Source organism: Aptenodytes forsteri, unplaced genomic scaffold, assembly GCF_000699145.1.
Source record: "Aptenodytes forsteri isolate BGI_AS27 unplaced genomic scaffold, ASM69914v1 Scaffold103, whole genome shotgun sequence".
Lineage (NCBI taxonomy): Eukaryota > Metazoa > Chordata > Aves > Sphenisciformes > Spheniscidae > Aptenodytes > Aptenodytes forsteri.
In genome coordinates, this window is record NW_008796051.1 from 683,576 (window position 1) to 708,052 (window position 24,477).

Here is a 24,477-nt window from a genome sequence, read left to right on the forward strand (position 1 = left end):
TAGCACACATGCTGTTACTTGTCTGCAATTACACTTATTAACACTGCAGTCACAGAGGCTCCACTAGCCCCTCAAGAGTCCCACCACCCTAGCTGCTTCCTGGGGAAGCTGTATGAAATCAGCCCAGCCAGCGCAAATCTTGCCCAGAGACTTAGTCAAGCCACCTTTTTCTGACACTTGGTCCTGTGTACCTGTTTCACACCTGCTGCCTGTAAAGCCAGGGGGACATTTACAAACGTACGAGTTCAAGGCATCCACACAGGTGGCTTGGTTTAAGCAGGGACTGGAGTCACAGTCATTGATGTTCACTTCACAGTTTAGTCCTGTGTACCCTGTCACACAGAGACACCTATGGAGGAAAAGAGAAGCACACTTCAAAGGTGGCCGCTGTCACGACAAAGAATCCTGGCCATGAGGCCAGATCCACCAATGGGAATGGGATATACTGAAAAAAAGAAAAAAAAAAATCAACAGAAGAGATACTACAGAATTAATGGAATTTTATTTTGGCTGTTCCTTTAAGTATGCTTGTATTTTATTAGCTGCATAATATTTCTTCTTGATAGGGACAATACAATATTTAAACACAGTGTCTGCGTTTCTTCATATGAAATTGGGAGAGGCAATCATTGCATTCCTGTGAGTGAAGCATGCCTTCTAGAGTCCACAGAATTACAGATGAGAGGCACTTGACTTTTAAGGCATATACGCTTATACTGAGGGAAAACCAGGGCAGTAGAAAGGCACCAAAACCTCTGGTACTTGGAAAACCAAGGTGTTTGAAAGGCACCAAAACTTCTGGGGCTCTGGGGAGGGAAAGAGTTATTAAACCCAGACAGTAACAGCTGGTCCATCTCTCTATCTCTACAGTGATCTAGGATATGACACTGCTATTGGCATGTGTAACTTCTGATCTGAGTTCAGATACCCTAAAACATAAAAAGAAATATTTGGAAGATTCCTCTGGTGTTCGTATTTTAATCTCTGTATTCTTAATATGTACAGCTATCCCTGTCTTGCAGGCTACAGGAATGTAATATTATCAGGTACATAACTGGTCATCACCTATTCTTCTAGTGGAAAGCAAGACAAGCCCTTGAAGCTTGGGAAAGTGGATTTCTTTTGGAAGATCAATATTAAAACCATGCAGGCCTACCATTCTTACAATTCAAACCCTGCATATTTTCTTTGCTGTCTACCTTGGAATTTTTTAAGAGTGAGGACACTAGGATTTATTTTCTTGCCTTTAAAATCTCCTTTAGAGTGCATACAGGGACCATTTATATTGGATCAGGCAGCCAAATGCCTTGCTGAAATCTAAGAAGGCTGAAGCACCACAACGTATCTGACTTTCCACATTGTATTACATCAATCATCTGTTTTTCACCTGAAGCTGTTGATACCATCTCTGCACGTAGCTCCATTCCTACACGGTCTGCTGAGACACTCATCGATGTTTCTTTCACACAAGACACCAGTAAAACCTGGGAGGCACTTGCAGGAGAAACTGCCAACTCCATCTTCACAAATAGCCCTATTAAGACACGGGTTTGAAAGGCATTCATTGACCTCCGTTTCACAGTGAGCACCTGAGAAGAAAAGAACAAAGTCACAGCTCCGCTTTAAATTAACCTAAGAAAGAAGATTACTAACCCATCTCTGCTTTTTAAGGACTGATGCTGATCTTCTGGCAAACACCAGGGTAACCGTGCAGGTTTGGGATTTACTCCATTAACTGAGGTTAAGTGGTCATAGAAGAATTACAGGAACCATCTTTGCAGTTGTAGAAATTAACACTCAGCAAACTGTGGGGAATTTAAACGAATACTGCCCATTATTTGAGTAATTTGGGCTGAATCAGGAAATCACCTGAGAAATTATTCTAAGCAACTAATGAAAAGCTGCTACAAAAGACAATTAGGTAGAACCTTAACTCTAAGGAGAAACATGAAAGCCAGAAACATATGACTGACTTCTGGTGTGAAAGAGGTTTTATGTTACAAGCATCGAAGAATGAAGAAACTGCATGTGATTTTATAGTGGAGCTCTTTGGCAACATGATAACCAACAGATATGCCTAGCTGTTACAGAAATCTATGATAGCAGTAGGAAGCTGAGTATGAGGATGGGGAGTAGTTTTAATATAGACCATCTTGTCTACTGTTATAATATTTTTCTTTTTAAAAAATAATTAAGAATAACAATTTGCACCCATGTGAATGTCCTTATTGTTTCCTCCAGTGAGTTCATGGCAAAATTAGGAACAGAAGACCAATCACTTAGTAAATCCTTCTGAAGCCACCCTTACGCTACAGGGACTCGGAGAGATTACATGGACGTAGGGTATCTAGTACATCCATATCACCATATAATATATGTAATATATAGCAATGAGATTGAAATACTTTGGACAGGGTAGGAAGACATCTTTTTTGGTCAGAAAAAGTAAAGGCTGACTTAAACAGAAAAAGGTGTACCTGTGAACCCTTTTGCACAAGTGCAGCGGTAACCATTCTTGCCATCAACACAGTGGGCTCCATTCAAACATGGATTGGAGCTACATTCATTTATGTCTTCCTCACAGAAGAGACCTTCAAACAGCAACGGTTACAAGGCATGATCAAGACATATTCAAGGTCTGCATGCTGCAGTGACTGAATGTGGAAGACAGAACAGCACCATACTGCTTGCATAACAAAAGGCTACTGAGATCAGGTGATGAAGTTCCATGTTTGACTGCACTACTGCAAACATCTACAGAGATCATCTGTGTTATTTAGATGCTGGAATATGAAAGATGTGAGAGTCCGTGGTTTGCCTTTATAAAGTTTAAAAAATATCCAGCAAGTGTTGCTGTTAATAAATGTATAGCCATAAACATGAAAAATGAGGGAGACCATTTCCAGTGGAAAACACCAGGCGTGATTAATTTTCTTAATCACACAAAATTATCTCCTCAATAGTTTATTTCAATATTTAGAAATTAGGTGCTGGTTTGGCAAAGTACTCAAGCATGTCAGTTTCCACACAGACTTCAACACCTTCAACATGCATGCATATGAGAGTTAAAAAGGCTGAGGAAAAAAGATAAGAAAAAGCCCACTCACTTACTCATAGGGCTGCAGTAAAGTAACTGCATAATTGCTTTGTCTAGTCAGGCCATATTCAGTCTGACAAGCATTTTCCCTGCGACTATTTACTAATTCCCTAAACTTCATTCCTTTTTTTTTTCTTTCAGACCAGAAATGTCACACAACAGAAGCATACATGCACAAACTTGCACAGACTGTCCCTGAATGCTCATCCTTTCATTTCAAAACTTACTCACATACAGTAGAACCTTACTCTAACCTGTAGATCAGATTGCTTTCCTGTTATATTCCACAGATATGGAATTATATAGCCCTTGTCTTTTGTGTTATCTACTTGGCACAGAAACAATGCCTGTCTGAAGAGGAGCTATGAGGTGAAACAGATTACCTGAATAGCCTGGTTGACAATGGCAAACAAAGGTCCCAATGCCGTCTTTACACATTCCATTGTTGTGACAAGGAGATGATTTACACTCATCAACTTCTGTTTCACATTTCAAGCCTAGAATGCAAAATAACAGACAAAATTTGAAGTTGTTCAGCAACATAGAAGTCACGACTACTTAATGTAGGAAAACATGATTGATTAATTGCATATGTTACCAGACATTCAGGTTTATTATATTCTCTTTAGATTGTGTTTTAACACAGACCTGAGACAAAATGCTATTAGAAAGGTATGCTGCACATCGGGCAACAGACTGATCAGTTCCAGATAATGGCACTTAATACCTATCACAAGTAACAGAGATCACTTCTTGATAATAGCTGACTAGTAAGTCATCTGCTTTGAAGCAACTGGGAAGCTAGCAGTGAAGAGGAGTACAGGCAGGTCTGGTGGAATTAGCTGTTTAGAGTGTAAATTTCCAGATTTGCTAATCATAAATATTGCCAAGTGATAGGATTTTCAAATCCACTAACTCCACTAAAAGAAACCCCATTCAGAATCCTTTTCTGCCAAACACGATATAATTCAGCGAGAACATGAGGAACTATTTCTTTTCTTAATACTTATGTATGCTAAATTTGTGATGGATATTCCAATTAGTTAGGCTATACTCTTGCACTGAAATGTTTTGCTCCTTTATGCTTGCTCATGTTAAGGGCATGGAGACATGTTAGCTCCTCCACCTGCTTCTCAATTTTTTACCTGTATATCCAAGTGGGCATATGCAAATATATCCACTTCCCAACTGTTTGCATGTCCCATTGTTGTGGCATGGTTCCAGGAAACACTCATGAAAGACCTGCCAGAGGTAAGAATGATACAATTACAGTAAAGGTGGAAATATAGGTGCAACAAAATATTCTAATTTTAAACTGCACACCCTATAGTCACTGTGGAAAGCTGGGGAAAAAAAGTCACTGCCATTAACTTCTCGTTCTTCCTCTTTGCCTCCTCAACACACCAACCATTCTTTTTTCTAGAGAAAAATACCAGGAATCTGAATTATTATTTTAAAATTACCTTCTACTCAGCAAAATATGATCATTGCAGTTATTCCCTTAAAACTTTCTGAGCTATGATTTCACAGGTGACATTTTATATTATGCTATCTTTTATATGAGAATTCTCCACTTTGCATCCTTTTACATTGGCTAATCACTTCCTGCTACTGGTCATCAGGTGAACTGGTCGGGAACTTCACTGTGTGGCGTTGTTTTTTCTAATGTAGCAAACCTGAATTCAGCAAAGCCCTTGAGTAAGTGCTCAGCTAAAACCATAGGAGATCAGTTTGTCACCTATCTACATGTTATATAATGGTTCAGGCCAAATTTATCATCAGTCAACTTCGCTCCTGTTCACACAATATCCTAACTTTAGATACAAACAAAGCAGTCTTGTCAGAGCTACAGACTGGTGGGGGAGATGGTAGGGGTAAGGTGGCATCTCTAGCAAACATTGTCACTGGAGTAGTTTCTATCACATGAGGACTTGCCTGTATTTCAAAGGGGCTACTAACAGCAGAAGGAGCTCTGCTTGCCTCCTCTCAAGTGTACCTATGTTGAAATAAGTAAAACAAAGATTTTACAACTGGGACTGAGATGCCTGGTAGCATTTTCTGGAATTCAGCATATGGAAGACATCAGATGACTGAGTGCAGTCAATCTACTTTTTATAGATTGGCTGAACCTTGTCCACGGAGTTTACATTTCTTTTCTAAGTGTGATAAATATTTCATACATCAGGTGAAGGCTTCAAGTCCAGAACTTAAGATTGCCAATAGCTGATGCAGCCTCCTTTGTTCAGCAAAAGTTCTTCTATGATTACAAAGAGAGTTTGAGTGTTCCCCTCATGACCATTGCTGTCATCTCTTCAGGAAATATAGTCAGCATAACAATTACATTTAAAAAGACCTTAAAAAGGCCTTACTGCTGCATAAGGCACTCTTCTCTTTCATTTGAGAGAGCATCAGAAAATATATCTTGTCCTTGCCTGACTGCTGACTTTGTACTGTTTGCTGATATTTTCTGGAGAGGCTGGTACCATCATTACACTTTCCTCAGCTGCTGAAAAAGTAGAGCCAAAACCTAAAGAGGAAAGAAATGAAAGTGCTATTAATAATACTCTATGGCAAGGTCCCTATTCCCTGAGGGCATAATAATTGCATGTTAGTAATGCATCTAAAGATATGCTGAAAAGAGTGAATTTGTGGGAATAAAAAGCAAACTTCACAGTAACCACATAGTATTTTATATATATTTTACACAAATATGTGTTTGTAAGCACACACATTTCTAAAACACATATATGTGCGTGCACATATAAAATACATTTTGTATTTATACACACCCACATACATGCATATAAATATTTGTATATATATCTGTATATACATAAAAAACTCTCTCTATAGTGTGTATATATAGTATACATATGCAATGTGTGTGTGTGTGTATACACACTCTGTATATGTATACTGTTATTTAGCCTCGGTATGTATCACAGAGTCACTCCTTCTACATAACACAGAGGCAACACCAGTAGGCAAAACCAGATGTGAACTTCACTGGTTGAAATGGAAGGTCTGCATTTGTTACGAGAGTAAGTGGGATGTTTTCTGTTAAGACTACTGCTCGCCATCCTTTGGATGTTCCCTTTATTCACTTTCTCCAGCAGAGATAATTCGGCTTACTTGAACAATCTGTGATGGATCTGGCACCAATGACAGTTGTTGTTCCATAAAAGGGACAAGATAAGCAGTAGGACTTTCCCGGGTCTGGTTGATAGTAGTCTCTGGGACAAGGGTAGCAAGGTGTCAAACCTGTACGAGAGAACTCGCCTGCAAGACATGGTACTGCAAGAACAATAGGACATATTTTTGAGTGATCACTTGCACCCCCACCCTACCTCCCCCCACCTCTTTCTGGTCATTTTCTCTCCTCCCCTCACAGTCCCTCCTCAGACTTAAAGGAATAGGGCAAAACCTGCCAGGAATTCACAACTCTAGGAGATGCTTATTTAAATTGTGCTGTAAGGTGACATGTTGTTCTCAAAGGACTACAGAAATATCTGGGAAGTATTTCTATCTATTTCTTTTGCTGCTCTGGGGACAGCTTTCAAATGCAACTTCCTTTCCCTTTTATCTCTCACACCTGTTTTTTGTTTGTTTGTTTGTTTTTTCCTTCGAGAAGGAGTAAGGACAAAAGACAAGTCTTTTTTGTACCATTAATTCCTGCAGACTATTTCCCCTGGGAATCTTTCTGGCAAAGCTTCCCAAAGACAGTTGAGGACAATTTCTTGAAAAACATTATGGAACAAACTGTTAAAATTCAGTATTTTCGTACAGAAGATGTGGAAGCTGTTCTGGAGATAATAGTGACAAACATCCTGTCATTCCCTTTCTCTTTTGTAAGGAAGAAGGTTTTATTTTCATGTAAGAACCCATCAGATATCTCATTTTATTCATCTTTAGATAAGAATCCATCTTGGAGATCAGAAGGAGGTCATTTGAAGTAATCAGGGTACCAGGAAATGACCTATCATTTTGCTGGGAAATGGTGCTTGGTCCACACTTAACCCGAAGTGGAATTCAATCTCAGGCAGATGAATTGGATTACATTAGCTGATGTTTAAACAACATTTAGAAATTTTTAGAATTTAGATTAAAAAATTTCATAGCTCCTTTTGTTACAAACCTCCACAAGCTGAGACATCCACTGCACCTCTTTTTACCGTTGATGTATTTTCTGGGCAAGAGATGCAATTCCTGGATCCAAATGCTGGCTGGTATGTGCCAAGTGGACATGTTTCACAGGTCTCAAGACCATTAGGTGAATATGTTCCCTGCTTGCACTGAGCTATAAAGCAGAAGAATTCATAAATATTAAGCAATGTTCAACAGGAAACATGGCTTCTAACCTCTGAAAATAATGCTGAAATCACAATACATGTCACAGGGACTTTTATTTCTAGAGCTTACTCTACTCTGAAGGACTTCATGTGGTTTTTTTTTTTTTTTTTGCTCTTTGTACCCATGAATTGTGGTAAGTTACTGATAGTTCATTTGTGAATTATTAACCAGTTAATTCTCTTCCAATCAGCTTCACAGATGATTTACTGCAATTCAGTTACTCATTTTTAATCAACAAAATTAATGATAAGACAATAAACAGGAAATAAAACTAGCAACTTCTTTTTCAGAACAAGTCACAAAGAGATAGTGGTGCTGAGGTGCTTAATGCCAGAGCACTGTAGTGTAGGATGCAGGCATTCCACCTTTGATCACAGTAGGATGGAGAGGGGCTGGCAAGGACAAGAATGCCATTATTTTAAATGTATCAGTCCCTGCAAAATGGGCTCACAATCTCACAGAATGAAGATAGAAATGAAATAAAGCTTCTAAGGCCAGCTCTTCTTAAAACATCTGCCCAGGCATCCTGCATGCCACAGCAGTGGTGAAAACCTGGATTTTTCTCTTTACATATGCATCAAGGGGCAGTTAGGACTGCTCCTCATTTCACAGGCTAACCTCATTCCAATACTCCTGCAACGGGGACCAAAACAATGCCACCAGGCATTCAGAAGTGGCTGTCTAAAGAAGACCAAGTTCTCACCTTTGCATTCAGAGATGCTCCTAGAGTGTAGATACTCAGTATAGCTACCAGATGGACAACTTTTGCATTCCAGCTGCCCTTCCTCATCTTGGTAGGATCCAGTCCAGCAGCTTTCACAGGTATGATGCTCCAGGGAGTAATAGGTACCCAAAGGGCAGTTGACTGTAACATTGGAAACATAAGGTTCCCCTCAGAATGCTCAATCATACATACTTGTCTTGCCTCTGGAGTTCCCATTTAGTCAAACCCTGTTTATGTGAAATGCGACTCTGTTCCTCAGCAAATGGCATATCTCTCTGGAACACTGCAAAGATCTCACTACGCACAGGAAATTGAATCCAATTCCCTATCTTAGCTACACGTCACCCACAAGACTAACAGGGTTAAAAGACTGCATACCAAGCACTGTTTTTCTGTGTATCACCAAGTGTGGATATGCCTGATTTCCCCATGGGAGTGGAATCCTGGGTACAAATGCATCCTTTTTCTGCAGGCCTTGGTTAGGAACATAAACATCCTCTGGAAGTCAAACTGCACAAAGCATTTTTGCAGTTTATTTTTCTGGGAGACCACAAGCACTGGACTGTGTCAAACCATAACCCTCTGCAAACATCCTCTAAAACCTTGCTTTCCAAAAGGATTCTAAATACATGTAAGGAGCAAGTCATCTGGCTTACCACACATTCTCCCCCTCAGCACAGAACCAGGCCTGCAGAAAAGAAAGGCCTTCTCGGTCTCCAGTGAGTTGCTGTCAGCTACAATGAGTTCGGATGCAAACTGGAAAGAATACATGGGTTCCTTGTTGAGAGTCCTATTCAGCCTGTTCGTGATCGTCTCCAGAGTTTTAAGGAGCCGTCGCTGGTTTTCCAGTTCCAATGTATCATTCCTTTCATCAGGCAGTGGCACGCTAGCTGGGATATAAACAGAAAACACAAAAAGCACATAGATTTTACAGTCAGCACTTCCAGTGTACTCTGGAGTATATCAAGAGTGCAACGCTCAAGCTTGCCAGTGGAAAGTGGAAAGCAGGCCATGTGCACAATGCTCTCTGTGAACATGAAGCTGTGATCTTTCCCCCAAGCAGAAAGTCTGTGATGAAATGGGGCTATGACTGTCTCCAGAAAACTGCCATCTGCATCTCCAGCAGGCTTTGTGAACTAAAGGCTAAGTTTTACTGAATGTATTACAAACATGTTTTTTAAAAAGAAGGAATAGGAGAAGGACGATATTTTGACTTCTCTCACCCGTGATGTTAAATATTAACTTGATTTTGTGGTCTGTCATTGGAACATTCAGCTTATGCCTTTTGACTCGAGCAGGTGCTGCCTTTACAGAGGCAGAGAGATGCTTGGATAAGTCTTCTTCTTGCACTGCTTCAACAAAATCATCATAGGAATAATCCAGCTGGTTTGCTGCCCCCCAGCCAGCAGGTCCTGTGAGGCATTAAGAAAGAACCAAAAGAGAAGCAACATCATGTGGAAAACAAGTGCCTGTACTTATTTCTAAAATACATCCCCAATACACCGGGGTCTGTTTGAAGCTCCAGATCATGTGTGCTGGCTTTGCCTCTGCACAAGTGCCTATTGTTCCAACATTTTGACTAAAGAAAAAGGAAAAAACAGTTTCACTCTTAACTGGTATCCTAGAGATTCTGAATCTTGTGCAGTTAGCCAAAGCTTTAAAGAAACACTCTATAGAAGCTACAGGTTACAATTCTTTCTCTTCCCCTGTCTTGCACGGACCCTCACCTGCCAGCAACATCTTCTTAAACAGTTCCATTTTGCGCTCTCTTCCTCTTTCTGCTCAATTACAGACAGCATGGTCCATACCACATGTCTCCATTGCATCTTCTTCTCACAGCTCTTGAATAGTTCTACCATTGTCTGCCCTCTCAGAAAATGCTGGTAGCATGACCTTATGTGTTTATTCCCCCCAGACAGGCACTTCCTGTTACACATAGTGAGTCAAATTCACATGCTGTATAATGTCCTTCACCCATAACACGCTTTCAACCAGAAACAATTAAACAATTATTTCTGTATCTAACCTATGTTTTCATAAGGACTAAATCTAGAGGTGCATGGTCTATTTCAGTGATCTAGCTCTTCTTTTAAAGACATGAAGATATAAAAAAATTCTGCCAATTACCTGTTAGCAGTCACCTAGATTATGTTAATTTACAGTGGAAACTAGGACAAGTTAACCCCCCACAGCTTTGCGGTTAATACTGTGTGAGTATTCCACAACTAATTTTCTAAACTGCTGCCTCTTATGACCTGGGGAGAGTTCTCCTCTCCTGCCTCCCCAGTGTAAAATCATGAGAAACTCCAGAAAAACAGCAACAAGGTTATTCTGATAAGAGGTTGACATGAACCAGAAGAGAATAGGACCCTACATCCCATGTCCTCAACACTGTTTCCTCCAAGTGCCTTTACAAGTTAGCTCCAGCTGTCATCAATATTCATCCTTATCCTGACGACAACTGCAAAGTGAACACCCAGCCCCCCCCCCGCCCCCATGTCTGATTACAAACAAATGTGCTCTCAAACTCACTGAAACATGTCTCAAAGGTGAGAATAAGCAGGAAGCTCTACCAAGTAACTCCACTACAAACCTGTAAAAGACCCACAGTTCTATGACAAAGTACATATTCTAATGTTGATCTGCCAAAATGTCTCCTGGCTAAGATAGGTCATGTAAGTTATCTGGTTTTAGCCCTTCTCCTCTGAGCACCCCCATGGGACTCAGAAATGCCAAGAACAACAGCAGTACAACATGAACACTAACCTGTTCAAAAATGGACTGAAAATGACAACTTACTTGGCAAAAAGCAAAATGGCAACAATCACTAGGACTGTCACAGCTTTCACTCTCATATAGCTACAGTCATCCTCCAAAATCTGCCCTTGCATACAGGAAATCATTTCACAGCTAATGGGCAAACTTAAGCTTATATAGCTTTACACTGTGAGTGTTCTGTGCTGATCTGAAGCAGCACCAAGGATGCTCCTCATTTTCTTAACCATCTCCAGAACCATCTATTGTACTTTTTCAGTATTTTGGTTTGAAACTGTATGTTTTTGAAAAGTTGCTTTCTTCCAGGCTAGCCAAGCAGGTTTGTAGGACTCTGTGTGTGTGTGTGTGTGTGTGTGTGCTTTTTTCCCCCCTCCCCATCATGAGGCATCTCAGTAAACTTTTCCTCTACACTATATAGGAAGCAGTATCAAAACCAGACAGCAAACAGTTCCATAATATTGTTATAAAACCTATTACGTAATTGCTTACTATCTTAAGAGGTCTGTAGTTATTTTTAACAAATATCTCACAAAACACATTGCGTACTTCAGAACAAAAGGAATTATGCCGTGTTAAACCTGGATGGCTAAGAATCTATGCAATCAATAATTACCAATGGCAAATCCATTTTCGTAATCGTAATTATATTCCAAGCAATGTTTCTGTGTCTGATCTTCCAATCTGCAGTCAATATCATCAACATCGTTACAGAATGATGGGACCTTCCAACATAAAGAAGAATAACATTAAAAAATAAAACCACATAGCCCCCTCTCCCGACTTACAAAAACTTCTAGTTGCAATGTAGAGCACTGGTCCTGCCAGTGACACTAGATTTCCCCTTTCATGGCTCTTATAACCCTGGCAAGGTCTACTGAAAGAAGTATGTTCTATTGATACAGTTGGGAAATAAGAGGGCAACTTGTAGGCATACAAGTTCTTTGTTAGAGAAGATCTTTTTTATAAGAGAAGATGTCCATTCAGTTAGCCACTCTTGCATGTGAAATCCCAAAATACAGAAATAAGTTCAGGCTTCTTTCTCCCTGCTGAAGATGACAGGATAGCTCACACGTTTGAAAACATCTGTGTTTTTTTCAGCTACGTAACTTGTAATTCTGTCAGGTTGACAACAATGCTGTCACTTTGTTTCTAACTTTCAGACCTTATTTCTTCATATCCACCTCTCCCTACCCATGGAAAGGGACTCATGCATTCCACCAAGAGACCTCAGAGGACAGGGGAAATCATCTGAGAAGGACAGAAACCACAGACCAGAAAACTCGACAGAAACCTTTCTGGTATTGTTGATTTCTTCTCTCCACAAAAGCAATGGAGATTAGGTAAGAATAGATGAATGCATGATTTTTGATAAAGTCTGTATTTCTTGCTTTTTCCAGAAAGGTTTCAAGCAAGTTGGGCTCTAGGTCGTGTTTTGGAATTGCTTTGCTTTTTCCATGTCAATTTTCATTGAAGAGATGGCTCCTGTTGATTCCTCCACCCTTTTCAGATCTCTGCTAGAATTTCAAATTCTTGAGAATAGGAATAGGCATATTCAAAACAGCCTTTTTGACTGTTTTCCCAGGTTGTTGCATTTTGATGTAATTGCTTGGGCAGGTCACTAAGCATTTTTTCCTTATTATCTTTTGCTTGCTGATACTAACAGTCTAAGCACTGGAACCTGGTGGTAGCTGGCTCCTAGGAGAAAGGAACAGAAATAAAACCATCCAAGAGTTCGCTACCGGAAGAGAAAAAACCTGAAGCAAGGCAAGAGAGTAACAGATATTTAGGTGCAAGTGTCAGAGACTGCCTTAAGTGTTATGTAAGTTCTCAGCCATTTGACAAGCACTACTGACATGTATTCCAAAGTTGCAGGAGTTCATCCATTAACTGTATGGGCTAATAATGCTTTTTAGTTAGTAGAGAAGCTTTTAGCATATGGGCCTTGTCCTGCAAAAAATCTGTAAATGCCCAGTGCTGTCTTCTGGCGCAATGCTATCACACTAGGCCTGGACATCCACTCCTGAGACCACAACTCAAGCTTCTGCTTCACAGCTGCTTCTGCTTGGCAGCTGAGGACAGACTTGTGGATTAAGAGGGGAGATTGTGATACTGAAGTGGAAAGCAAGAGACACGGCAGAGAAGGAACATGCTACCCCTTCAAATTCAGTGCCATGCAGTTCTTAATGATAAGAGCTAGAACTCAGAAACTCAAGAAACCTGAGCAAATTATTTAAATCACTATTACTGGATTTAAGTGCCTGGACTTAGGCACCAAACGTGGAATTTGTCTATTTGTATACATGTATATTCATTTATATTGTATGGATATATGTTATACCTATACTATATAAAATACATATATTTTATAATCACATCCAACCTTCAAAAACAACACTGAGGTTAGAGGACAATTGACTGGGGTTTTCAGAACTGCACAGGCTCTCTTTGGAAGCCTACTGAAAATCTATGAGTGTCAGGTCCCTAAGCTACTTGGATACTTCTATAAATTCTGTCCTATGTAACTCTGCATTGAAGACTGAACTGAATGACATTAAAATGCCAGTGAATCATCTTTATTTTTAAAGGAGACTTGTCATCTTCTGAAAAAGCACCAATTTCATTTACGGGTTTCTGTTGTATTTTTGTTGTATGAAATTAGCTGGGAAAAGTAACAACACGGTACGTTTTTTAAAAAGTATGTAAAAGGAAGGAGTATTTACTAACCTACCATTTTACCAAGCACACTCTGGAATGCATCAGTAAAGCTATTGAGAAGATTGTTGTCATCACATCGTGTTGCTTTGTAGAGCATCTCAAAGGATTTGAACCCATGGTTTGCAAAACGATTTACTAAAAAATGTTGGAGAAACAGTTTTTACTGGTCAGTGCAAGAGTTTCAGAGCTAAAAGCAAGATTATTCAGGCTAAAACTGGAATACACTAAGCTAAGAAGCATTGTCTTTAAATCAGCAACCTAAATTCCCAGTGCTGTATACATGAAAATGGATCACTCATACCTCAGCCAGTGAGTTGACTATGACCCTCTGGCAGGCATCAAATCTATTGGGAAAGCTAAAAGACTTTAAAAAAAGGTCTGTCGTTTATTTATTTCAGCATTTTCCTAATGGAAGAAACCTGTGAGCTGTCAACTAACCTCCGTACTTACTTTTTACTGAGAGAGAAGCAATGAATATTAAGTCCTATTACTAATGCTGCTAGGCTAAATATGAAAAATTCTCATCCAGAATTTAAGCACATCAAAGTTCCTAAGTGTCCAAGTTACGAACTTTGAATTGATAGATAGCTCTGAAACATAACTCTCATTGGCTCATAGCTGAAACACTGCTCTCGTTTGCTGAATCCAAGAAATCCACCCTGACAGAAGTGGATGCAACATGGTGCCAAGACTGGTTTCATATGTAGCTCTAATAGATTTATTATTAGCATGTCACCAAAGCTGGGAAATTCCACAGCTGAAGTTTTGCATGTGTCCATCTCAAAGAAATACATAAACACTTCTGATTTGGTGATAAGTAGATATGCAAGTGCAGCATGCACTGTGCATTTGGATCAGTAAGTTGCAAATGCTGTTGAAATTCCTATTGAAAAGACACTGTTAGTGTTTGTAAACAAACTGTTTCAAATACCAATTCAAAATAATGACAGACCTTGTCTACTTTGCCATCTTTGCTATTTAGTGATTCCCAGGATTCAAATTCACTGCTATTTTTGTGTTTTAGACAGCTTCTGAAATAACACATTTATGGAATTCCAGGCATTCTTTTACAATATTCGTAACAATTTGGAGGCAGAGGGCAGAGAAGATCTGTTATCATTAAACAGAAGTCATAATTTCTAAAATATTTTCATTTACTTCCTCATTAAACATATCGTTTGATGAGTTGCAGATTCATTTTAGTAACAATAAGACTTACAAGAGCAGCCAGGCCATTCCGGAGAGTAAGGTGGCTTCCAGATACCATCCTCATATGCACAATAGTAGTTTTCACTTGATCCTTCTGAAAAGCTATAACCCTCTGCACAGTGCAATGTGCAATTAATTCCTGCTTCATCTGATGTGCATGTAAAATCACCATTCACAGGCTCAAAGGAGATTTCACAGGGAGAACCTATGAGAAATACAAGGACTTATGTATTGATGAATGTGGTGAAGTAAGTAAGCACACAGGAAAACAGCACTGATAGGATTTCCAAAAGTACCTAGTATCAACCTGATCTTGCCTCTGTTGAAGTCTGTGGAAGAATTATTTGTTACTTCCATAAAGGCAGGATCAAGCTACTGCTAAATTATTCTCAAACGCTGCCACTGGAATTTGAAATCCAGAAATGTGAAGACTTAAAAAAATTCGTGATACATATGAGAAATTAAAAAAACCTCAGAAATGCAAGACCCAAACTCTTCTGTACTTTTTCTGCAAAGGTGCATGCTCGAGCATGTACTTACTAAAATAATACAAAACATTAATCTAAATTTTTACATGAACTTTCATACAATGAATTCTAGTAAACTATATTACATCTTGAATTCTGAAACTAAACATTATCCATTCTGCACTATTGCAACAACACATGGACTTGTCAGAATCATCTTAGGAGGGTCTGACTGTAAAACCTCAGTTATGATTTATTTTACAGGCCAATTGTGAAGGAGATTGTGAATGTCTGAAAACATTATGTCACAAACACTGAACCACAGAAAGTCTGAGGTGGCATAGAACTTGAAATAATGCCAATTCTAAGCACTGGCGTGTTCTTGCTAAGATTTACAGCAAATCAGAAACTAGCACATCCATTTGCAACTTACCTTTTCTAAAAGCTATAACCAAAATTCCAGTCTGCATGATTTTAAATTCTCTCTTCATTAACAGATTTTTTTATACAGATGTCCAACTGAGACATAAGCACTAGAGAGCAGAGATGAAGTAGAATTTTCATCCTTAATACTTTATCTACCAAATTATTGTTTGGCCTTTAAAGAAGAAAGTGAACTGTGGGGAAAAGGTGTCTATGCAATAAACACAAATGAATCAGTATATCTATAGGTACAGACAGCTTCTAAAATCTAAAGTGTGTTCTAGTATCTGCTACAGTATTTGTAGGTGATTACAGAAATATTTCCATCAAGTTTTCCTTTTTAACTGCAGATTTGAAGTAAGACTTCAGTAACACCTATTAATTCATTTCACATGATATCTGTCACTGAGAAAAAAATGGATCCATTACTCTAAGTTTTACTGCTTAATGAATCACAATGTCAGTGCTTTTACACCTAATTTGAATTTATAGGACCAAATTCACTGCTGTGCTGCTTCAGTCTTAGACAATTTATTCGTTGGTACTAACAAATATCCTCACTGCCTTCAAGTTACTCCAATATAAAATGGGAATAACTAAAAGAAAAAGCGGAGACTAAATAAAAAAGTGGAGTAGCATTGCATCCTTTATGATATTCAGTTAAAGCAATGCCTTACACTCTTGACCAGAAGATTAAGACAACAAACCTTTGATGACAACATGGATCTCACATGTCCTGTTATTGCCAGAGGGATCCATGGCTGTGTATTGAACTGTTGTCTCTCCTTTGGGAAAGAGATCTCCAGGTGCATGACTCCTAGTGACAGTCAGTGAAGCACCTAGAAGAGTTAAAAGAGAACCTAAACCATCAGTAAATAAAAGAGGGTTGCTCACACCCAACTTTGACAAATGGAGAAGGAAATGGCAGCACGTCTTTCAAATTATGTGTTCTTAAAAATAAATAAGTAAAAAAACCCTCAAAAAATCCTAAGCTCCAAGGGATCAAGGGTGAACAGGTTGGAGCTCCTTAGCCTTCCACTGCTGCATGCATGTTTTAGGGTGCACTATCTCACCTGAATTGTCTGAAAATTGTGGTTCTTCCCATGTTGCTGGGTACTGATTCTCTACTGCTTGCACGGGTGGTGGAGATCTGCATCTGTCAATTACAGGAGGTTCTGTATCTGCAGAATTTAAAGGGATGGCATGATACTAGCTTACTGAACTGCTGGCACACTCAAATGAAATCTATAATCAGAAGAAGTCAGGTAAACAGGAGTTTTAAGTTCACATCAGAAGATACAACAAAGTTAGGTGCACACTTGTAAGCTGCTGCAAGTGGTAGATGCTGAGGCAATGGACAAGACTAATTCATCCGCTGAACTCATGGTTTCTGCATTCTGTTTGCTTTCTACAGAGCAAATCTTGTTTAACAGGACTGCTGAATAACACAACTGTCTGACAGAAATACTTGAACAACAATTTGCATCAGCAATGTGCAAGAACCTTGGAAATTTTGTTGGAGTCTTTCAAGAAGGAAAAAAAAAGATAGATATGATGAAGGCAGTAAGTGACAACACAATAAAGCATTTAATCTACCAGTGTGAGGAGAAATCTTAATATTCAGAATGAACAACAGAAAACTGAGCATCTGGGAGCAATGACTGCACACTATGCACCCTGTGACCCAAGATCAGCAAAGCATTTACAGAGATGATACTACTCCTGGGCTTATACCTGCACACATAAAGGCCACAGTGACTCACAGTCTCTTTCTGCACAAAATTAGAAGGTTTCAACATGACAGACTCCTCCCCAGTGATTTTTATCAGCACTTACCAATAACCTTGACACTGAATGTACAGCTTGCCTCATTGCCTGACTTATCAGCCGCTGTGTAAGTAATGGCAACTTCGCCGATTGGGAGAAGAAACGGTGGTACAAAAGCTGGGGTAACGTGAACTGAGACCTTTTATAGGAAAACACTTGTTATTTAAAAAACAAAGCTGGTTAGTAATCACAACACTCATGTTTCAAGAAATGACCACAAAATAGTATGCTTCAATGTCAAGGCTACTCATTCTTAATGCAAATAGCCAAGTAATGAGGGCGGACTTTGCAACAGCGTGCTCTGCTCCCCTTCTCAAGACTGCCTTCTTTGTAGCAACAGGGATTTACTCAGTCAGGATTTGGACCCTGACCTGCTGCAATTTACAGCACTGTGCATTAAGAAAACTCAAGACTGACTGGTTTGCCTCATTGCACTGAACACACACTACACCAGCTCAGAACCTGCTTTGTCTGCAGTTCAGCTCTCCAGCTGCAAGGGCAGCAGAGCTGGGACATGAGTGGAGCAGACAGTTGTGGGCTATAAGTACTTATATCCAGCTTTAATCTACATATGTTTATGAGTCAATAGCCCATAGATGCGTCGAAACATTCTGGCATGGCAAAGGAATGCTACCTTTGGAGTAAAAGACACTTACATGCTGTCTACGGCTCTTTCATATGGGTTAGAACCGTCTTAAGGAACTTCTCTCTAAAAGAACTGGTTTCATGTGAACAAAGCAGTTTATCTGACAACCGTGGCTTTGTCAAACCAGCTACAACTAAGAGCGAAGGCACTTGGTTTCTACAGTTCAATGAATGACCCTGTGTCAGCAGACCTACAGTATCTGATCATGGCTATGTGTGACTTAAACCTCTTTTACTGGGATAGCTCACAGTTTCCAAGTGCAAAAAACTCCTGTGTTTGCAGCAAATTAAAAGCACACACAGAGTCACTGTTCCTCTGCTGACTCACGATAAACCATTCAGTTGCTGTATCTTGATCATGCCTGAGTCTGTAGAAAATGTTACTCTATGAAACAGCTCTGGAGCAAGTTTTCCTTGCAACTTCATTTCCAGACCTCTGATACTCAATAATAGCCAAAGACCCATGTCTGAACCTTGCATCGTACAGGAAAATGAGATTTTTCTTTCTCACTTGGGAAGCTGAAATGAGTTTTTACTTATCATAGTGTGTTCTTGTTAGCCTTTTAGATTAATGAACTGGTTTACTTCCTTCTGAGAAGAGTTTAATAAACTTCTTCACATTCTAAGAGCTCATTTTTAAAGCAGCTGTCTCCATCTTATAAACAAGGGCACATTCTTTCTTTTGACCACATAAATTAACCATATGAGATTTTATGCACTTAAACACCATGCAGAGTGTCCTGTGACTTCATAACCCTAACCAAGACAGAAAATGCTGAATTCTCAAGATACAAACTTTTCAGCAGATTTTTCTTCTACTCCTGCTTATCAGAAGAAAGAAATTCTACTGGATCATAAAATTAATTTGAAATAGCTAGCTATAGAAAGACTGCCTCCAGTCAAATGTATAAATTTTAACTTGCCTCATCTCCAGAGTTATCCTCAGCTGTTGGTATCTGCCAGCTGATATTAGCAGAGTTATGATGTTCCAGAGTCTCAGCCTCAATATTTTCTGGACAGCGGATCTGAGGAGCTTCAATATCTGATCCAGAAAAAGACAAACTAGTTTTATATGTGGGATTATAGAAATAAAACCTCTCTAGTGGTTAGACTGCAACTTGTTATAACCATTGTTTTTTGTGCTGCCTGGAACATAAATGCACATATTTTTGCAAACTTCCTGTCTCTGCCCCTTTTTAATTTTTGCCTACAGGCTCATACATAAACATTAAGTTCTCCTGGGGAAGGGACTATTTTTTGCTGTATTTTTGTACATCACTGAGCACAATGAGACTCTGGTTTCTACATGCAACCATAAAACAAGGAATAAGTAAGACAGAATGATTTTGTTTCTCTTATTATTCATCCATTCATTACACACATATACTCATTAAGAAGGAATGGCTTCTCTATCCTCTCACTGCCTACACACGACACATACAGATGAAAACACTTGTTTCTGATAATCAGTGATCAAAAAAAAAAAGTATTTGTGACATGATATAGGTACTATGAACAAGACAATAGTGACTCTCAAATTCCCTGGAGCATGGTGTAAAACCAACTTGAAAGAAACAATGGCAAGATCTCTTGCACCAGCTCCTGGAAATGTTCCTTAATAAACTCCTGCTATAAGGTATTAGGTAGGACAAATGGAGTATTCTTGTGACCTATGTGACAATGCTGGATGGTTTCAAAGGACTGGTGGTACAATATGGGTAACAATTACCACCAACATTTAAGCCTCAAGTTTGCCCGACAAACTTAAAAGTACTTCTTCATTTCCCTGGCACAGGGCCTCCCAAAACATTTGTGGTCAGGTTATTTTATTGCTGTAGTGTTGTTTGATAAATGGTCTCTAGACTCATGAGACAAGGACGCATTCAGCTCTGAACTCATCTATGCCCAGGAGGCTTTAAAACAACTCAGAACTCATACGACTTACATTTTTATTACTAAATAGTTCCAGTAAAGACATAACTCAGGCAATTAAACCTCTGTAATTAAGAGTGCAAAGCAATAAATACAAGTGATTTTGCCTTCCTCTGAACTCATTCTGATGAAAATTTTATTAGAAAGGCACTCTTTTAAATAACTACCAGTTATGGTTCACACTCCCCTGACCACAGCCTTCAGGCTGGGGCAAATTCCATTTAAAAGTGAAATTCTATAAAAAGACTAATAAATAAGTCAGAAAGAAAATGGCTATTTTGAACTGGCCAAATATGTTGGCAGCAAAATAGAGAGAGACAATAATAAGAATGAAAGCAACTGAAATGCAACTGTTCATTTTTACTAGAGAAGAATAACCTTCAGAGTTTCTTGGTGCCTCTTATTTTACGGTTTTATGCACTGGTAATATCTAAAAGCTTGAACCCAAGCCATGCTGCTTTATCTTGATCCAAACACTTCAGCTTCTGGCCTTGTGCTGGGATCCCACCAAATATTAAAAACTGTGGTTTGGCACAGGTTTACACAAAAGATTCAGAAAAACAATATGGTACATCACAGAGTGGGAAATAGTATGTTTAAAGAAAGGAATAAAATCTTCCTGGCCATTACAGAGAAAAAAGTTCCCAACTCAGTTTCTGTAGTGACCTGGCATGACGACTGCCATAACTGTTTTCTATACTGTTCTTTCACCCAGTGGCTGGCGAGAGCCCCAGTTTGGGGTAGAAGCATTAGTTCTAGGAGCACAATAGTTCATCAAGAGGTAAATAGCATATTCCCAGACAAACTGCACTTACGCTTGTATCATTCTATAATCCAAAGCCAAACTCCTTCCAGCTCAGTGTGCATGTGTGTAAGGGAATAAATAACCTAACATTTCCAGAAGAGGTGGGTAAACATGGCAGAACGATACTTGGATGCACATAACCATCTTCTGCCGATCTTTATACTCTGTGTACTTGTGTCAGCCAATCTTGGCCTTAACTCTTGTGCACTGTTGCTCAGGGCATGTCAACAGCCATAGTCAGTTCAAAGATAATGGAAATGAACCATCCCTCTATATTCTATCAGTCAGGGTTTACACAGCGTTTACATATTTGCTCCGACCACAGGGTTTACATAAACCTGTGCTAAACCAGTAACAGTATTATTATAATTGTTTTACTAGGAGTGTGGGTTCCACTTTGAACATCTTTCAGCTAAGAGCTTTCACTTCTACTTTGAAATTTCAAATTTACCTGCACATCAGGCCTTTTAGCAGGCAGCTTCCCAACAACAGACTTATGAGATGGATCCCAGGAGAGACAATTGATGATGAGCACTGTAAGATGGCACTAAAGCAACGTCTGAACTCCACATTTTTATTACAAACTACAAGTAAATCTGGCAGCCAAGCTGTAATGGTACAGGCAACACTTCTTACAGACTGTTTAAATCATGCTTTCCCCAGTTCAAACCTGTCCTCACTCAGTTATTTGCTGTGTGCTTCCCTTCAATCCTGCACACATGTATATACAGAAATGATTTTGTGCTGGTCCCTACCTTTACACAGAGCCTCCTGGATGTTTGCACTCCATCTCCCAAATGAAATGCACCTTAGTTCTTCTTTAGCTCCAGACAAGATGAATCCTTGGGGACAGCTCAGCTTGCACACAGTCCCAGAAACAGCAGGCTCCAGCCCACATCTGGGAGGAAGAACTGTTACACCTGCTGGTTTCTGGAGGATGGGGCAACGCATTTCTACAAGACACCAGTAAGACATGTCGTTTAACTGACATACACGAAGTACAGATTCAAAAAAATCTGCAAATAAAGTCATATGGTAACTCAGAGGGAACACAAAATACACAGACTTTTTAAGATACTCCATGTGCTATGAGTGCATCAAAACAGTAAGACCTGCTGAAGCTTTGTACTCCAGTGCTGACTGAAGTAAACAGCACCCAGAATATCAGGTCTTCTATTTTCTTGCTCATGCTTTTCACTGGGACAGAAACATGGTATTTTTCATGCGGCTCCACTATATCTTACTCTCTCTGTTGTATTTTTTCTTCTTTACAACTTCACCTTTCATGGTTGCTCTGTAGCTGCATTCCCTTGCCTTCTATGGAAACCAGACCTTCATAGCAGGAGAGAGGCAATAGTCTTGTATCTGTTGCCTTCTACAGCTTTTACACTGTCTCTTGAAATAAGAATGAGAGAAGAAAAAGGACACCCTGCCATAAGCTCACTGTAGGTTAGGGACATGGCATGTGATTTTGCCTACCACATTCCAAATGGAATGAAATTGATCTTGGTCTTGACTGTGTTCAAACCCAGATGCAAAGACTTAGGGTGACAATAAGTGGCAGCTGAACTTCTATGTAAAGTCAGGAAGGGCTGATGGTTGCTTAAAGGCTTAAAACGAAGTTTTGAGCTATTTTATTACTAGAATTCACTACAAATTCTAAAGACCATTTGCATCAAAGTGTAAACTTCCAAGAATCACAACGTGCGTAAACAGATTCAATTGTCACAAAAGCTTTGTTTCATTTTTGAGCTGTTGTTTTTACCATGTGAGGCAAGGAATGTTATTTTTACTTCAAATATGGAGGCATTAACAAACAAAGCAAAAAGGGGTATCCCATGAATGCAGTTTGTAGACTTTCAGTAGTGTTTCTTACAACAGATAACAGACAAACATACAAGAAAAATGCTTCATTATTTATAGCCAATGAGAAGACTTGTAACTCTTTAGCTAGCCAGTGAAGAAAGCAGACAGCTCTTTACACAAAGGGCACACAAAGAACAACCCAATCCAGCTACAGAAGGAAAAGTTCTGTTCATCTCTTAGCAATGGTTTAATGACATAGAAGTGATTCACGTTCAGAATGCTTCATATCCCTTTCCTCTCTCAAAATATACAGCAAGTAACTGAAAACTCTCTTCTGCATGAAACAAAAGTTAAAGAGTCTAAGCATTCTAAGTATTTCCTGCCCTTTAAACTCTCAATGCTGAAATCGTGTTTAAAGTCCAAGCAATCAATAACTGCACTTCATTTCAACAGGATGCAAAGATCACAAATGTTAACACATTTGTTCACTTCAGACAGACACTGTTGGCTATGCAATGTAAAACAACTTCATCAGGAAAAAAACCCCAAACCCTAACTTTTGTTTGCTCACCACAGGAAAGTAACTGACAAATAGCAGAAAGATCAGAAATTGGGAAAAACAATGTTTGAAAAGACAAGCTAAAAACATTAAGTGTATACTACTCAGAGAACAAGTAGATGAAAGGCTGTGAAAAGTGTAAGCCTGAAAACCAGAGAAACCTGCAGCTCTTTGGGAAGCAGTAAGAGCTCTCCTGGCTGACACACTTCCAACTATACTAGCAAAATCCTAGTTGACCACAGTCCTGAAACTTCTGACAAACATTCAGGATAACCTTTGGTATATCTAGCCTGAAGGAATCTCTTCTAAGTGGGACAGGTTTTTACCAGAAAAAAACCTGTAATAGTGTTGTTTAGCTTTTTTGTCTGTGCTCAATTCCAGAATTTGATCAAGCTGACCCAGGAATTCTGGACTTCATGAGGAGCAGCGTGATATCCATGGTATTAGTCATATGAATAGGGAATTAATAGAGAGGAAAAAAGCATTTCTAAGGAGAGACAGAATATGCTTTCATCTGCAACTGCCTGTGATGAACCACAACACTGTATTATAATTCTTAACATCAAGAGGAACTTCAATATTGCAGCAAAAGAAAAGATTACCAAGCAAATCCTGGCTCTTTCCTTCAACCCCTTTGCGAACACAATGTCTCAGGGAAAGAATTGGCCAACTGCAATCAGAAGTGTGGAGTAGTATTCTTTCAACACTAGGTGGCATCAACACACTGGATGCCATCTGTATTTTTACCTTTCTCCACTAAACCTTGAACAAAGCAAGAACAGTATCTTGCAAAATTCATTAATTTTAACGTGCTGGATATTAATCTTTCGCCAGTGGGGAAGGAAACACAAGAACATGACTGTGAATTTTTTTTTTCAAATTGGACAAATGACAAAGCTTCCCTTTTCAGCAGGTGTTTTATTTGTAAGCCACCTATAATGTATGTAACCTACTCAAAAGTAACTCATTCTAACAGCATCTTTCATGAAAAACATAAAAATTTAAAACATATGTAATAGCCAAACTTGCATTAACTTCCAGTCTCTTGGAAAAAGATGCATATGACAACAGACCTCACAGAAGTGACTGTAAACAATCCAGGCTATGTTATGGTACAGTTGTCAGTTATGGTTACAGATGGTT

At 39.2% G+C, this 24,477-nt stretch overlaps 1 protein-coding gene across 1 annotated transcript in view; it reads right to left on the reverse strand.

The window, feature by feature from the left end:
- Positions 1–24,477, reverse strand: part of SVEP1 (sushi, von Willebrand factor type A, EGF and pentraxin domain containing 1) — a 152,475-nt gene that overhangs the window by 58,845 nt on the left and 69,153 nt on the right. The window contains exons 9-27 of the mRNA XM_019473913.1: positions 21,725–21,922; positions 19,156–19,274; positions 17,597–17,726; positions 16,834–16,941; positions 16,468–16,599; positions 14,881–15,075; positions 13,675–13,796; positions 11,560–11,668; positions 9,395–9,583; positions 8,828–9,061; positions 8,151–8,312; positions 7,233–7,394; positions 6,230–6,391; positions 5,530–5,624; positions 4,243–4,339; positions 3,481–3,594; positions 2,478–2,591; positions 1,388–1,589; positions 192–349 (exon numbers count right to left, since the gene is read on the reverse strand). Coding sequence (XP_019329458.1) covers positions 192–349; positions 1,388–1,589; positions 2,478–2,591; positions 3,481–3,594; positions 4,243–4,339; positions 5,530–5,624; positions 6,230–6,391; positions 7,233–7,394; positions 8,151–8,312; positions 8,828–9,061; positions 9,395–9,583; positions 11,560–11,668; positions 13,675–13,796; positions 14,881–15,075; positions 16,468–16,599; positions 16,834–16,941; positions 17,597–17,726; positions 19,156–19,274; positions 21,725–21,922 — 2,802 coding nt within the window. The remainder of the gene's footprint in view (positions 1–191; positions 350–1,387; positions 1,590–2,477; positions 2,592–3,480; positions 3,595–4,242; positions 4,340–5,529; positions 5,625–6,229; positions 6,392–7,232; positions 7,395–8,150; positions 8,313–8,827; positions 9,062–9,394; positions 9,584–11,559; positions 11,669–13,674; positions 13,797–14,880; positions 15,076–16,467; positions 16,600–16,833; positions 16,942–17,596; positions 17,727–19,155; positions 19,275–21,724; positions 21,923–24,477) is intronic.